Raw genomic sequence first — 14,292 nt, 5'->3', positions numbered from 1 at the left:
ATCTGTGAAGCAGTGGATAACTGACTGTGGAATCCACTTCATCAGTGATTGACCTGGAAATAGCCCATATATTAATCTGATAGAGAATTTGTGGAGCATCATTAAGTACTAAATTTCAGGGAAGGATACTTGCAGTGTCCCCAAGCTTGAGGCAGCCATTCGTGAAGAGTGGCATAATTTGGACTCAGATGGAGTGAGTATTTTGAAGGTTTGTTGAATGTGTTAGATGATAGAGTGGCAGATATAGGGTGTTTTGGTTGAGGTGGTGTGCAAAGTGAGAGGGTCAGGGAGAATGATTTGGTAAAGAGAGAAGAGGTAGTGACTGCTTTGCAGAAGGTGAAAACCTGTAAGGCAGTGGGTTTAGATGGTATTGCAGTGGAATTATCAAAAAAGGGGTTGACTGTGTTGTTGAGGATATTCAGTGTGTGTATGGCTCATGGATTGGTGGAATGCATGCATAGTGCCATTGTACAAAGGCAAAGGGGATAAAGGTGAGTGTTCAAATTACAGAGGTATAAGTTTGTTGAGTATTCCTGGGAAATTATATGGCAGGGTATTGATTGAGAGAGTGAAGGCATGTACAGAACATGAGATTGGAGAAGAGCAGTGTGGTTTCAGAAGTTGTAGAGGGTGTGTGGATCAGGTGCTTGCTTCGAAGAATGTATGTGAGAAATACTTAGAAAAACAGATGGATTTGTATGTAGCATTTATGGATCTGGAGAAGGCTTATGATAGAGTTGATAGAGATGCTCTATGGAAGGTATTAAGAGTATATGGTGTGGGATGCAAGTTGCTGGAAGCAGTGAAGTTTTTATCAAGGATGTAAGGCATATGTACAAATAGGAAGAGAGGAAAGTGATTGGTTCTTGGTGAATGTCGGTTTGCGGCAGGGGTGCATGATGTCTCCGGGTTGTTTAATTTGTTTTTGGATGGGGTTGTTAGGAAGGTGAATGCAAGAGTTTGGGAGAGAAGTCTGTTCTGGATGAGAGGGCTTAGGAAGTGAGTCAGTTATTGTTCACTGATGATACAGTGCCGGTGCAGAAGCTGGTGACTCAGTTTGGTAAAGTGTGTGAAAGAAGAAGGCTGAGAGTAAATTTGAGTTAGAGCAAGGTTATTAGGTACAGTAGGGTTGAGGGACAAGTCAATTGGGAGGTAAGTTTGAATGGAGAAAAACCGGAGGAAGTGAAGTGTTTTAGATATCTGGGAGTGGATTTGGCAGCGGATGGAACCATGGAAGCGGAAGTAAGTCCCAGGGTTGGGGAAGGGGCGAAAGTCCTGGGGGCATTGAAAAATGTGTGGAAGGCGAGAACATTATCTTGGAAAGCAAAAATGGGTATGTTTGAATGAATAGTGGTTCCAACAATGTTATATGGTTGCGAGACGTGGGCTATAGATAGGGTTGTGCGGAGGAGGGTGGATGTGTTGGAAATGAGATGTTTGAGGACAATATGTGGTGTGAGGTGGTTTGATCGAGTAAGTAATGAAAGGGTAAGAGAGATGTGTGGTAATAAAAAGAGTGAGGTTGAGAGAGAAGAGGGTGTATTGAAATGGTTTGGCCTCATGGAGAGAATGATTGAGGATAGATTGACAAAGAGGATATATATGTCAGAGGTGGAGGGAATGAGGACAAGTGGGAGACCAAATTAGAGGTGGAAGGATGGAGTGAAAAAGATTTTGAGCAATTGGGCCGGAACATGCAGGAGGGCGGAAGGCATGCAAGGAATAGAGTGAATTGGAATGATATGGTATACCAGGGTTGATGTGCTGTCAATGGATTGAACCAGGGCATGTGAAGCTTCTGAGTTTTGTGGGGCCTGGATGTGGAAAGGGAGGTGTGGTTTCAGTGCATTACACATGACAGCTAGAGACTGAGTGTGAATGAATGTGGCCTTTGTTGTCTTTTCCCAGCTCTACCTCACGTGCATGCGAGGGGGGAGGGGGTTGGCGATGGGAATGAATAAAGGCAGCAAGTATGAATTATGTATATGTGTATATATGTAAATGTCAGTGTATGTATATATATGTATACGTTTAAATGTATAGGCATGTATATGTGCGTGTGTGTGGACGTGTATGTATATACATGTGTATGTGAGTGGGTTGGGCCATTCTTTCGTCTGTGTCCTTACGCCACCTTGCTAATGCGGGAAACAATGACAAAGTAAAACGAATAAAAATAGATTCTCAAAAACTTGGCAGAATTGATGTCTTCACACCTTCAAGAATGTGTGTAGATATAACTAATGAAGTTTATTTTAGTCCATTAGCTCTCCCATGCATAATGCACTGTCGAGGTGTATACATAAACGCCCATACATGTACTTAAACATACACATAGACATAAACATATATGCACATGTACATATTCATACTTGCTTTCCTTCATTCCATTCCTGGTGCCACCCCTTCCCACAGTGATTTTTTCATACTTGTTTGTCATTTCCCATGTTAGTGGGATAGCACCTGGAACAGATGAAGGAAAGGCCTCATTCACTTGCATATATTCAAAGGGTGTCACATATAATGAACCAATGAATTATTATTAGGCCCCATAGATCTTTCTGTGATTTCCCCCAGTTGCTTCATATGCCCTGCTTCATCCATATAGAGCATGCCAACCACTGTGCATCACATCACTCAAATTCACTTTATCCTGTGTATACTTTTCACCCTCTTGCATTTTAGGCCAAGCAGTGAAAGTCTTTCTCATCCCATCCTTCCATCTCCAGGTTAGTCTTCCCTCTCTCATTTTTCCCTCCACTTCTGACATATATCCTCTTTGCCAATCTCTCTTCACTCACTCTCTCAATTTGTCTAGACCATTTCAGCTTTCTCAACCACACTCTTCTTATTACCTCCTCTCTCCTACCATTTTACTACTCTCTTGATAAAATCACTTTACACTATATACTTTAAATTATTTTCTAAGTATTTCCGCTGATTTTTATTATTTTTACTCTCAAGGTATTTAAGTGTTTTCTAAAGCCTCCTCCCCATCCCATGTCACTAGTGATAGAACTGTAAAAACTCTTTTGAATTTGTTATTCAGCTCTTCACATATCATTGCATCATCCTTGCTATTTTTCCCTCTGATTCCCTTAATGTGATTAGTTGCTCTTGTAACTGAGTCTACTTCATTTGAATTTAATGGAAACATTTTAGATTTTTACCTGCCTTCTCCTTAAAATTTCTGTGTTCCTCCTTTCTATTTTGCTGTACTTATTCCTTGTTCTCTAATACCTTGCATAAGCTGATTGACTGGTGTGTTGATTGTATCTCTGCCACTGCACATCTCAAAAGTCCCTTGCTTTTGGGCATCTTATTAAAACCATTCTTCCCTCTTCCTTAATCTTCCCTCTGTATTTAAGGCTAGATATACTCTTTTTTCTACTCCTTCATTGTAAATTTCACAGAATCTTGTCACCACTACGAACTCCATTTCCCCATCTACATTCCCACAGAGATTATGTTCTGTGTAGTTTCTACAGTTATATCTCTTCATTGAGTCCTGTCTTATTTCTACTCTTTTATTAATTTCTTTCTTACTACATAATTTACTTAATCACTACATGATCACTTTTTCCAAGTGGTGTATATGTTATTTTTCAGTATCCATGCTAGACAGTATGAAGATAGGATCTAGTAATGAGAAGGAATTAAACCCTCTCATCCTAGAGTGTTCACCGAAATGCTGGTACAGGACAGTTTCATGTACACACTCAAGGAACTTGAATCTCCATGATTGTGTCATCAGTCTCAAACCTTTTCACTGTAGTAGTTGTAATATCCAATGTACCCTATGTGTACAGGATATTCTTAAGTATATTCCAAAAGAATATGTCTGTAAGTTTGTTATTTTCATACTGTAGAGTGTAATTTTTGAATAAAATGACATACTACTCACATGATGAAACATTGTGTATTTGTTCAGTGTACACTTTAACTTCAGCTGCCCCACTGTCAGGTGTGTAAGGTACTCCTGTAATATTGTCAGGTATATAGTGATATGTGGTGTCTAGAAGTGTTTTTCTTTGCAAACAAATATAATTACTAAGGGTTTTTGTCATGAGTTTATATTATCTTGAGAGTCACAGTTTCATAGATTTTTACATTATGTAAGAGGAAAGAACTCATCTAGACCTTTTGGACATCTCCACATGCCTGACTAATGTATGGCAGAGATTTAGGCTGTAGCATCTGGTAACAATGTATGAAGTACCACTAAAATGATTAATGGCTGTATGATTTATGTAGGAGCAGAGGCAGCCGGTTTAAGAAATTTAAATATATATACCCAGCTGCAGTGAACACCTGGGTATATATGTCCCTGTCAAAGTGAATGGCTGAATCAGAGAAAGTGATTTTTATTGTTAATCTTTATACATATATTGATTCATTCATTCATGAATACATGTAAAGAATGTAATATTTTTTCTTTATCTTGCAGACCTGTGCAGTGTATGAAACTGGGTATTGTCTTACCTGTAAGGAGCAACTTGACAATTGCAACTTGCCAGTCCTTTCGTATTTGATTTATAGGAAGTGTCCAGTGTCACATCCAAACTTATCAGCAGAATTAGAGGCCGTCTGCAACGTCACTCACATTATAAGGCCAGAACCGAGGTCCTTGGATGGTAGTGGGATGGTGCTCATTCCCCTTTCTCTTTGGGTAATGGTAGGTGGGCTTGTGACTATGAATGTTGTGTTTAGTGTTTAGATTGAACAAATTTTTTTATTTAAATGGTAGAATATTCATTATGTTGTGATAAATGATTGGTATGTTTCTAGTTAGTTTCCAAGGAAGAGTGGACCTTGTACATTTGAAATTAGAATGAAGTTTGAGAAAAAGAAAAATCTAAGAAATATTTGCTTTGTGGATGTGTTTTCTCTGGAAACAAAGTTCCCTCTCAAATAGTGACCATCTTTCTTTAGGAAGGTTAAATCTTATAAATGGCAGGGAGGAGATTGGCAGACCATTAGTTCTTTATACTGCAGTACCTTACATCAAAATACAAGTAACAGTACCCTCAAGTTGTATTTCACTGCAGAGTAAATCTGCACAAATAGTCATTACTAAACATCTTAAATCAGCTCAGGTTACAATACTTACAAACTACTGAGTGAGAAAAAATACACTGAAATAAGTACTGTCCTCCAAGGTCTCATCTTAAACTAAGGGTGCCTTTGTCCTGCTTTTAATGATACCCATCTCTTGCTCCCTGGTTTTGCTGTGAGAATATATTTACACAATTTTGAAAGATGACATGTATGTGTCAGAAGTGAAGGGAACAAGAGAGAACAGGAAAGCTAAATTGGAGATGGAAGAATGGGGTAAAAAAGATTTTGAGTGATCTGGGCCTGAACAAGCAGAAGTTTTCTGAAAGGCATGCAAGAGATAAAGTGAATTAAAATGATATGGTATAAACGGTCATTGTGCTTTCAGTGGACTGAACCAGGTTGTATGAAGCATATGGGGTAAATCATGGAAAGGTCTGTGGGGCCTGGTTATAGAAAGGGAACTGTGGTTTTGGTGCATTACACATGACAGCTAGAGAAGATGCGAGTAGATGTAGCCCTTCTTTATCTGTTGCTGGCACTACCTTGCGAGTGAAGGAAAAAGCTGTCAAGTAGGGGAAAACATACTAAAGACAATATTACTGGTTTCATGCTTGTGTGATTAACATTTAGTGAAATTGAGGGAACTGCATAACAAGAGGAGCTGTAGGTTAGTTTTAATGATACATGTTTTGTAAATGTGCAGTGATAGTGGAAATGTATGGCAGTAATTGACAATGGGTAGAATCTACATAACAGTATCACAACTAAGAAATTTTTATTAAGGAAAAGTAACTGAAGGAGGGGATTTTTGAACTGGGTTCTTTGAATGGAGGGGCAGAAGTGAATATAGTTAATGGGACTTGCCTGATGGATGTTGACTGTGAACTGTAAATACACAGTAGAAATCTTACTTTGATATATATTTGTGAAGCTTATGATAGATAAACTCAGGATTATAGTACAATAAATAATGTAATGTAGCTTGCCTGATTATATTTTTCCAGTATGGCTAAATAATAGAATATGCTGTTGTGATACTGTTGGCATATAAAGTTTGTTTTAATTTGGTCCCTCCCTGGATGTATCACTTTTTGTTTACAGGGTAGAAAGTGTAAGAATTATAGTTATGATTTTTTATTTTGTTTCATAAACCATAATTTAGCATGCATCATTGATATCTTATGTCTTTTATGTATTGTGTATATACTATGCAGGATTAATATTGTGGTTAAGATAAAAAAAAAAGGGTGCTTTAATTATACATACTCCAGTAATTAGAAATTGGGAAACAAAAGATTTTTTATGCAAATGTGTTCAGTTACTTAAGTTGGATAGCTTGTGCCTTAATTAATTTTTTGAATTCTCAGTACTTGATTATATTGATCAGATATCACTCTTCTGCATACACAGGTACTTGAATTGAGAAAACGGCAACTGATTGCACTATAGATATAATTTTTCCTGGATATCCAAGCTAATCCAAGTCAACTTGAGTGGGAAAGAATGTCGGCAAACTGAGGCATAGGACCATTACAGTGTTTTCAACAAGGCCTGTCTCCTATGAGTGCCCCTAGTTTATCTCCTTTTATCCTGTGATTACTTTCTGAAAGTATTACAAGATATTAGATGTGCTTCTACCCTACTCTTAAGAGACACAGCACTATCGCATGATAGCGCTACTTCTCTACCTAAGGTGGATTACCTTAATTCATTGAACAGATTCCCATCAACTTAAGAATTCAGCAGAAGTAACATATGTGGAGACAGTAATATATCTACATTATAAATGGATAGCTAACTAATTATCAAGATGATATCAGGTATATGGACAGGAAATTTAATGAGTTACTGTACAAGTTCAGAGGCAAGGATGAAAAAGATCTGCTAGGTCGAAGAAAAAATGTTTGATCTAAAAATAGAGATCCTGGCCTCTTTAAGATCTTGATGAGCTTTCCAGTCATTGTTCATCAATTTTGTCTCAGTCTCAAAACTCATATTAAAAATTCATATGAACTCCCAGCTTCCATCCTTCTCACACTATCCCAGATTTGGACCCTAGCCTCCCATACCTCCATTCACTCACCCTCCCAAACTTGTACAGTATCTTGTGCAGCTACTCTCTTGAATCTGCCTCTAGTGTTATCTGCAATTAGGCACTAACTAATTTCCCAGGCATTCTCACCCTAGCCTATTGAAGAACAGCCTCTCTCTTCATAATCCTTGCATTTGCCTCCCTCACTACTCTCTTCACAAATAGATTAAATAATCATAGATAGTGGCATCACACACACCCTTGATGCAGACCCATCTTCACTGCCACTTACCTCCCTCCCTTCCTTTTAGCACACAGATATTTCTCACCTGATAAAACTCCTCCCTGCATGTAGTGGTATTTCTCCCTAAATATATATTTTTTGGACCCTCTGCAAAGCATCTCTGTCAACTCTGTCATATGCTTTCTGTAGATCCATAAATGCAACAAAAGAATCCCTTGCTTTCCAAGTATTTTTTGTCACAACATTGTCAAAGCAACCACCTGGTCCATACATCCTATGCCTGTCCTAAGTCTTGGGCTCTCTGCATGCCACCACCATCTGGATTATCACATACAACATACCAACTTACTCAATGCTTACACCTTTCTAATTTGAGCATTTACTTTTATCCCTCTGTTCTTATATAATGGCAATCTAAAGGCATTCTGTCAATCCTCAGGCACCACAGCTTGGGCCATCCATACATTGAAAATCCTAACAAACCAATCAACAACACTATCAGCCCTCCTTAAGAAACTCAAATGTAGTTCCGTCTCTAGACAAGTTTCCGCACTTCATCTTATGCAAGGCATCAATCACCTCTCTTTTAATGAAACCAATTGTCATAGCTCAACTGCCTCTTTCATCACCTTACCACAAATGCCCCATATCCATCACTTTATCACTGCATACATTCAACAGTGTCTTAGATTACTCGCTTCATTTTTTCTTCATTTCTTCTTTGCCTGTTAACATATTACCTCTTCTTTGCCTCTTAACATATTCTCATATATTCCCCTCTCTAATGCTTCTGTTTTCTGTTCATATAATTCACCCCTTCCAGAACATTTTTAACATTTCCTTGACATTTGGTGATACTCTTTGACCCATCTCCAATTTGCCTTCTTTTTCAGTCCCTGCAACATGTTCTTAAACCTTCAGCTACATTTCTCTTGCACACCTCCCAAGCAATCTTACCTCTTGTGTGCAGATACCACTTAGATACTCTTCTTTTCTCTTTCACTAGAAACTTCCTCATCCCACCACTCACTACCCTTTCCCATATGCCCACATCCCTCCTGCATACAACACACTTCAACTGCACATGTAGACACTGCTTCCCTAAATACTTTCCACTCCTAGCTCACCCCTTTGATTCATTTACTCTCATCTTGTAGCATTCTTCTTGTAGCCTGTTTTCATAGCTCATTTACTTTCTTCACCATCTTTTCACTCATGTCATCTCTTTTCATAAAACCTCTACAAACTTTCACACTAGCTTCTTCCAAGAAACTATCAGACAGCCCACTAGCTGTCCCCTTTCAGCATATTTACATTCAGTAGTCTCTCCTTTGCTTGCTTGTCTTTTAGCAATAATCCAGTAGATCCCATTGACTCTCGGCACCACTTACTACTTATGTATGCTTCTTTCTTTCAAACCATGTATTCACCAATTATTTTTCAGCATATTCCTCAGTATTTTGTTTACCATTTTCCTTTACACCAGGTACTCCATAACCACCAGCAGTACCCTCAGCTGGCACATTCGTATTTCCCATTAAGACTTTATTCCTTGCATCAAAATTGCTGAAGGACTCACCCAGCTTCTGAAAGAAGCCTCTCTTCACTCCCTTTGATATTAGTTGTGTAAACATTGACAGTCACCCACATCTCGTAATCTACTTTCATTCTCACCCACATCAGTCAGGAACTCACATTCTTTTGCACGTTTCAATAACTCGTTCATCAGAATTGCCTTTACCCTTTAGACCTTCCCAAACTAGTCTTCCTCTTCCTTTGAGTTGTTTCTCTCAGAGCCAGAACATCAAGAATCTTCTTTCAAAACAAATTATCTTTTCCTTTTTCTTATCCTTGTTGCATCTGTACATATTCAGACCTCAGCTTAAGCCTTCAAGTAGGATGAGAACTTCTCGTTTGGCTCCTTTTACTGTTCCCATTTATAGCAAGTATCAGTACAAGTAGGAAAGAGTTTGCAGCATCCAACTTCCACCCCTGTTAGCCACCTCTTACAGCACACAGAAGATTCATGGGTACAGTAGTTTTCTTACTTCCTTTCCTCAGGCGTAAACGAGATTTGGTTTAGGATAGAAAAATCATTTGACTTACACATTGTCAAGCGATAATGAAAGTTCTAAAGGAGTGTCGTTTTTGTGGAATGAGTTCCATTAACCCATCTTTACATAGGGCAGAAAAAGAAAAACAATGACACTGGGTCAGGGTATGGGAATATGATAACCACAGTGTTGCTGGCTCACTGTGCCATGTCACTCCTCCTCCTGACACAGGCAGTGGTACATGATATTTAGACAGCAATGCCATCCTGTATCTCAGTGAAAGGTAAATAAGTTAAACTAAAACATAATTCATACTTTATTGTCATTTACTTACTGTTTTCAGCCTTAGCTATAAAAGACATTGAAATGAATGTACAACTTCATATTATAAATGTGCACTACATATTGTTCACTAAGTACATTGTGATAGATACATATGAAATAGTATTATTCATAACCCTCCTTCAGAAGAGTTATAAAAAAAGTTGAAAATATAGTAGACATATATTGATGACAATATAATAAATAATCATACACTTAAACCATATGATGGAACATCAACTATAATTATTGTTTAATTTACTGGAAGATTTTTTAAGGATTTACACAATTACAGTACACTATTGAAAATCTGGCTTGATTCACCCTTTTTGCATACTGTATTAATATACAGACTTACCTGACTTGGAATTTGGGCCCCCTTTTACATATTGTCTACTATTCTGTACATACATATAAAAAAAAATGCAGCAAAATACGTATGAAAGTAAACTCTTATATACATTAAACAGAATTTACCTGATACTCTACTACATGTTGAAGTTGACACCTTTGGCTGTTGGCATGTTTTCATAGAGGCATATTTTTTTGTGCCTGAATGAACCACTTACACTTATTGCTATCCACATTGTCAAATTTTGATGCAGTTGATTTATTGTCTCAGGTCTGATTATATTTGCGTAAACTTTCAGTAACAAGAATTTTCAGTTTTTGGTTCTCTGGCTAGTGCCCAGTTTCTCTGATAAAGCGGCTGTGATCTAATTAATCTCTCATTCTTAGGATAATATCTGAAGTAACATATAATGCCAGGTATGATTTTTAGTCCTTAAGGCATGCTAATTCAATGTGATGCAGATATAACATTGGCGCAGAACCAAAAATGATTACATTTTCTAGGATGACTTAATGTGTCAAATTTCAGATTATAAATGCAATTTTCAGAATTATGAAGGACAAGGGGGCTGATGCATTCTGCTGATTGACTATAGGGCAACTTATTCTTTGCGATGTATAGAATGACAAATAATATGTCAAATTTCACAACATAAATGTGATTTCCAGAGTTATGAATGACAGTGGGGGTGATGCATTTTGTTGATTGGCTTTAGGGCAATATGGTACGAGCAGTAACTGAACTGTTCGAACAATGCAAGGCTGTAATTGGTTTGCATTTTTGACACCTTTCCTGTCAAAAGAGCAGAGATATGCACTTATGAAACAGAAAATCTGACACACTTTGACTGCCACACATTAGACACCTTAAGAACAGTACCAAAGTGGTACTTATTGATTTTTGGAATTATGGATTAATCACTACTCTGATACCACATCTTAGCCACACATTTCCTTGTGCATGTTCCTAATATTAGATTGATCTTTAAGACTTATGCTAGACTTATTTCTTTTTTCATCAACATCCAGTTAGCAAATTCTTACATTTAGAATCTAATTACCTTTATAGGTTATTCCATGGTGTCTTACATATCTGTACAAAGCCTTACACATATTAAAGATTTTGTTGTATATTTCTCCTAAGTAAGTCATTTTCATTCTGCCTTCATTGTTGCTTTAGTACTTGGTCACATAATATCAAGGATAGAATGAATTTGGTGGATGTGTATGGGGTGTGACATTGTCAGTAGGGAGAACCAGGGCATATGAAACAGATAAGATGAACCAAAGTAGTCTGTGGGTTTGGCTGTAAAAGATAAGTTTTGGTTTTGGACAGTTATACATTACAGCTGAATAGTTGATGTGTGCAAACAAAGCTGTTTTTTTGTTTGTTCCTGTCACTACCATGCAAAGGCAGGAGAGGCATCACAGGTCAAGAATAACAGTGTAATTGTTTGTCTGCCTATGTGGAGTGAGGGCAGGGCAGCTGGGGTGTAGAAGTTTGGTGTTTCCAGTGGGGAAGTTCCTTGCATTGAGGGTATAAAGGGTCTGGTGGTATAGAGAATAAATATTATTAATGGATGTGAGATGGGTGGTGTCAAAAATATAGATGAGAAAGTGTAACTCCCATACATACCTGGGTATTGTATGAGTGTATGTTTGGTAAACTGGAATTTAATGTTGGTTAGGGGGTGGTTTTTTTATCGTTTTTGAGTAACTACTGTATTGTATGAATGGCTTTTGTCATTTTGGAGTTCATATTGTGGAGGATCTGTGAATATTGGTTGCTAAAATATTGAGACTAGTGTGAGCATTTTATTTCTGTGAGGAGTTTGATAGACAGTCATAAAATGGCTTGGATTAGATGGTTTTTGCTTTTGCACAAAACTGGTGTTGAGCATGTTAAGGTGGAATAGCATACCATAGGTTTTTTTTTTTTTTTTTTTTTTTTTTAATATTTGTGGTTGCTGAGCATCTGGTGATTGTCGTGGGAGCTTATGTGGTGTGGTTTATAGTTTTGCTATTTTGCTTTTAAAAAGGTTTGTTTGCTTTTAAAAAACCTAACCAAGCAGGGGAAGCATATTTTAGGTTGGAGCAGATGAGTTGTTTGTAGAAGGTACTGACGGATTCTTTTTTGTGTCCAAAACTGGTGCTGGTAAGTAATCTAAAAAGGTGTTTAGTTTATTATGGTCTTTGCGTTGATATAAGTAATGTAGGGGTAAATGCTTGTGTATGTCATAAGTAATGCCTAGAGTGGTTGGACCTTTGCTGTGTAGAAGTGCAGGATGGATTCATGTTTGTCAGGGGATAAGAGAGTGATTGTAGATTTCTTTGGGGATGCATATTTTATTTTGAGCTAACCAGTCCTCTCTTTACATGGTCCTGTGTTGCATGTTTATTGTTACTAATGTGTAATAATGAGGGAAGGTTTATACTGTAGTATGAGGTGGGGGAGATCAGAATGAAAGGGACTGATGAGGGTTAGAGAAAGAATAACTCCGGAAATCCTTCATTTTAGAAGTTTATCCCTTGTGGATGATTGTGGTTTGGTTGATAGCTATGAAGCTGATCAATCAGTTTCTTATGTTAGTTTTATGGAAGGTGACTTGAAATATCTTTTGTGGAGGGTTTTTAAAGGGATGATGATGAATGCTTTGTTGGTGTCCATTGTCACAAGTACAGTACAGAAGTAGGGGTTGTGGTTGGTTATATCAATACATATATATTGAGAGTTAGGGTGAGAGAGTACCATTAAATTTTAGGGAGAATAAAAAGATGTTCTGGAAGGAGGTAAATAAAGTGCGTAAGACAAGGGAGCAAATGGGAACTTCAGTGAAGGGCGCAAATGGGAAGGTGATAACAAGTAGTGGGGATGTGAGAAGGAGATGGAGTGAGTATTTTGAAGGTTTGTTGAATGTGTTTGATGACAGAGTGGCAGATATAGGGTGTCTTGGTCGAGGTGGTGTGCAAAGTGAGAGGCTTAGGGAAAATGATTTGGTAAACAGAGAAGAGGTAGTAAAAGCTTTGCGGAAGATGAAAGCCGGCAAGGCAGCAGGTCTGGATGGTATTGCAGTGGAATTTATTAAAAAAGGGGGTGACTGTATTATTGACTGGTTGGTAAGGTTATTTAATGTATGTATGACTCATGGTGAGGTGCCAGAGGATTGGCGGAATGCGTGCATAGTGCCATTGTACAAAGGCAAAGGGGATAAGAGTGAGTGCTCAAATTACAGAGGTATAAGTTTGTTGAGTATTCCTGGGAAATTATATGGGAGGGTATTGATTGAGAGGGTGAAGGCATGTACAGAGCATCAGATTGGGGAAGAGCAGTGTGGTTTCAGAAGTGGTAGAGGATGTGTGGATCAGGTGTTTGCTTTGAAGAATGTATGTGAGAAATACTTAGAAAAGCAAATGGATTTGTATGTAGCATTTATGGATCTGGAGAAGGCATATGATAGAGTTGATAGAGATGCTCTGTGGAAGGTATTAAGAATATATGGTGTGGGAGGCAAGTTGTTAGAAGCAGTGAAAAGTTTTTATCGAGGATGTATGGCATGTGTACGTATAGGAAGAGAGGAAAGTGATTGGTTCTCAGTGAATGTAGGTTTGCGGCATGGGTGTGTGATGTCTCCATGGTTGTTTAATTTGCTTATGGATGGGGTTGTTAGGGAGGTAAATGCAAGAGTTTTGGAAAGAGGGGCAAGTATGAAGTCTGTTGGGGATGAGAGAGCTTGGGAAGTGAGTCAGTTGTTGTTCGCTGATGATACAGCGCTGGTGGCTGATTCATGTGAGAAACTGCAGAAGCTGGTGACTGAGTATGGTAAAGTGTGTGAAAGAAGAAAGTTAAGAGTAAATGTGAATAAGAGCAAGGTTATTAGGTACAGTAGGGTTGAGGGTCTAGTCAATTGGGAGGTAAGTTTGATTGGAGAAAAACTGGAGGAAGTAAAGTGTTTTAGATATCTGGGAGTGGATCTGGCAGCGGATGGAACCATGGAAGCGGAAGTGGATCATAGGGTGGGGGAGGGGGCGAAAATCCTGGGAGGCTTGAAGAATGTGTGGAAGTCGAGAACATTATCTCGGAAAGCAAAAATGGGTATGTTTGAAGGAATAGTGGTTCCAACAATGTTGTATGGTTGCGAGGCATGGGCTATGGATAGAGTTGTGTGCAGGAGGATGGATGTGCTGGAAATGAGATGTTTGAGGACAATGTGTGGTGTGAGGTGGTTTGATCG

General features: G+C 38.2%; 1 protein-coding gene across 1 annotated transcript in view; it reads left to right on the top strand.

The window, feature by feature from the left end:
- LOC139749891 (uncharacterized) overlaps positions 1-9,822 on the top strand; it is a 226,424-nt gene extending 216,602 nt beyond the window's left edge. Inside the window, exons 9-10 of the mRNA XM_071664275.1 lie at positions 4,448-4,675; positions 6,469-9,822. Of these exons, the coding sequence (XP_071520376.1) occupies positions 4,448-4,675; positions 6,469-6,507 (267 nt within the window). The 3' untranslated portion in view covers positions 6,508-9,822. The remainder of the gene's footprint in view (positions 1-4,447; positions 4,676-6,468) is intronic.
- Positions 9,823-14,292: the final 4,470 nt, after the last annotated feature.

Source organism: Panulirus ornatus, chromosome 8 (assembly GCF_036320965.1).
Source record: "Panulirus ornatus isolate Po-2019 chromosome 8, ASM3632096v1, whole genome shotgun sequence".
NCBI lineage: Eukaryota > Metazoa > Arthropoda > Malacostraca > Decapoda > Palinuridae > Panulirus > Panulirus ornatus.
The sequence above is the reverse complement of the archived record's forward strand: the minus strand, read 5'-3'. Positions and strand labels throughout refer to the sequence as shown.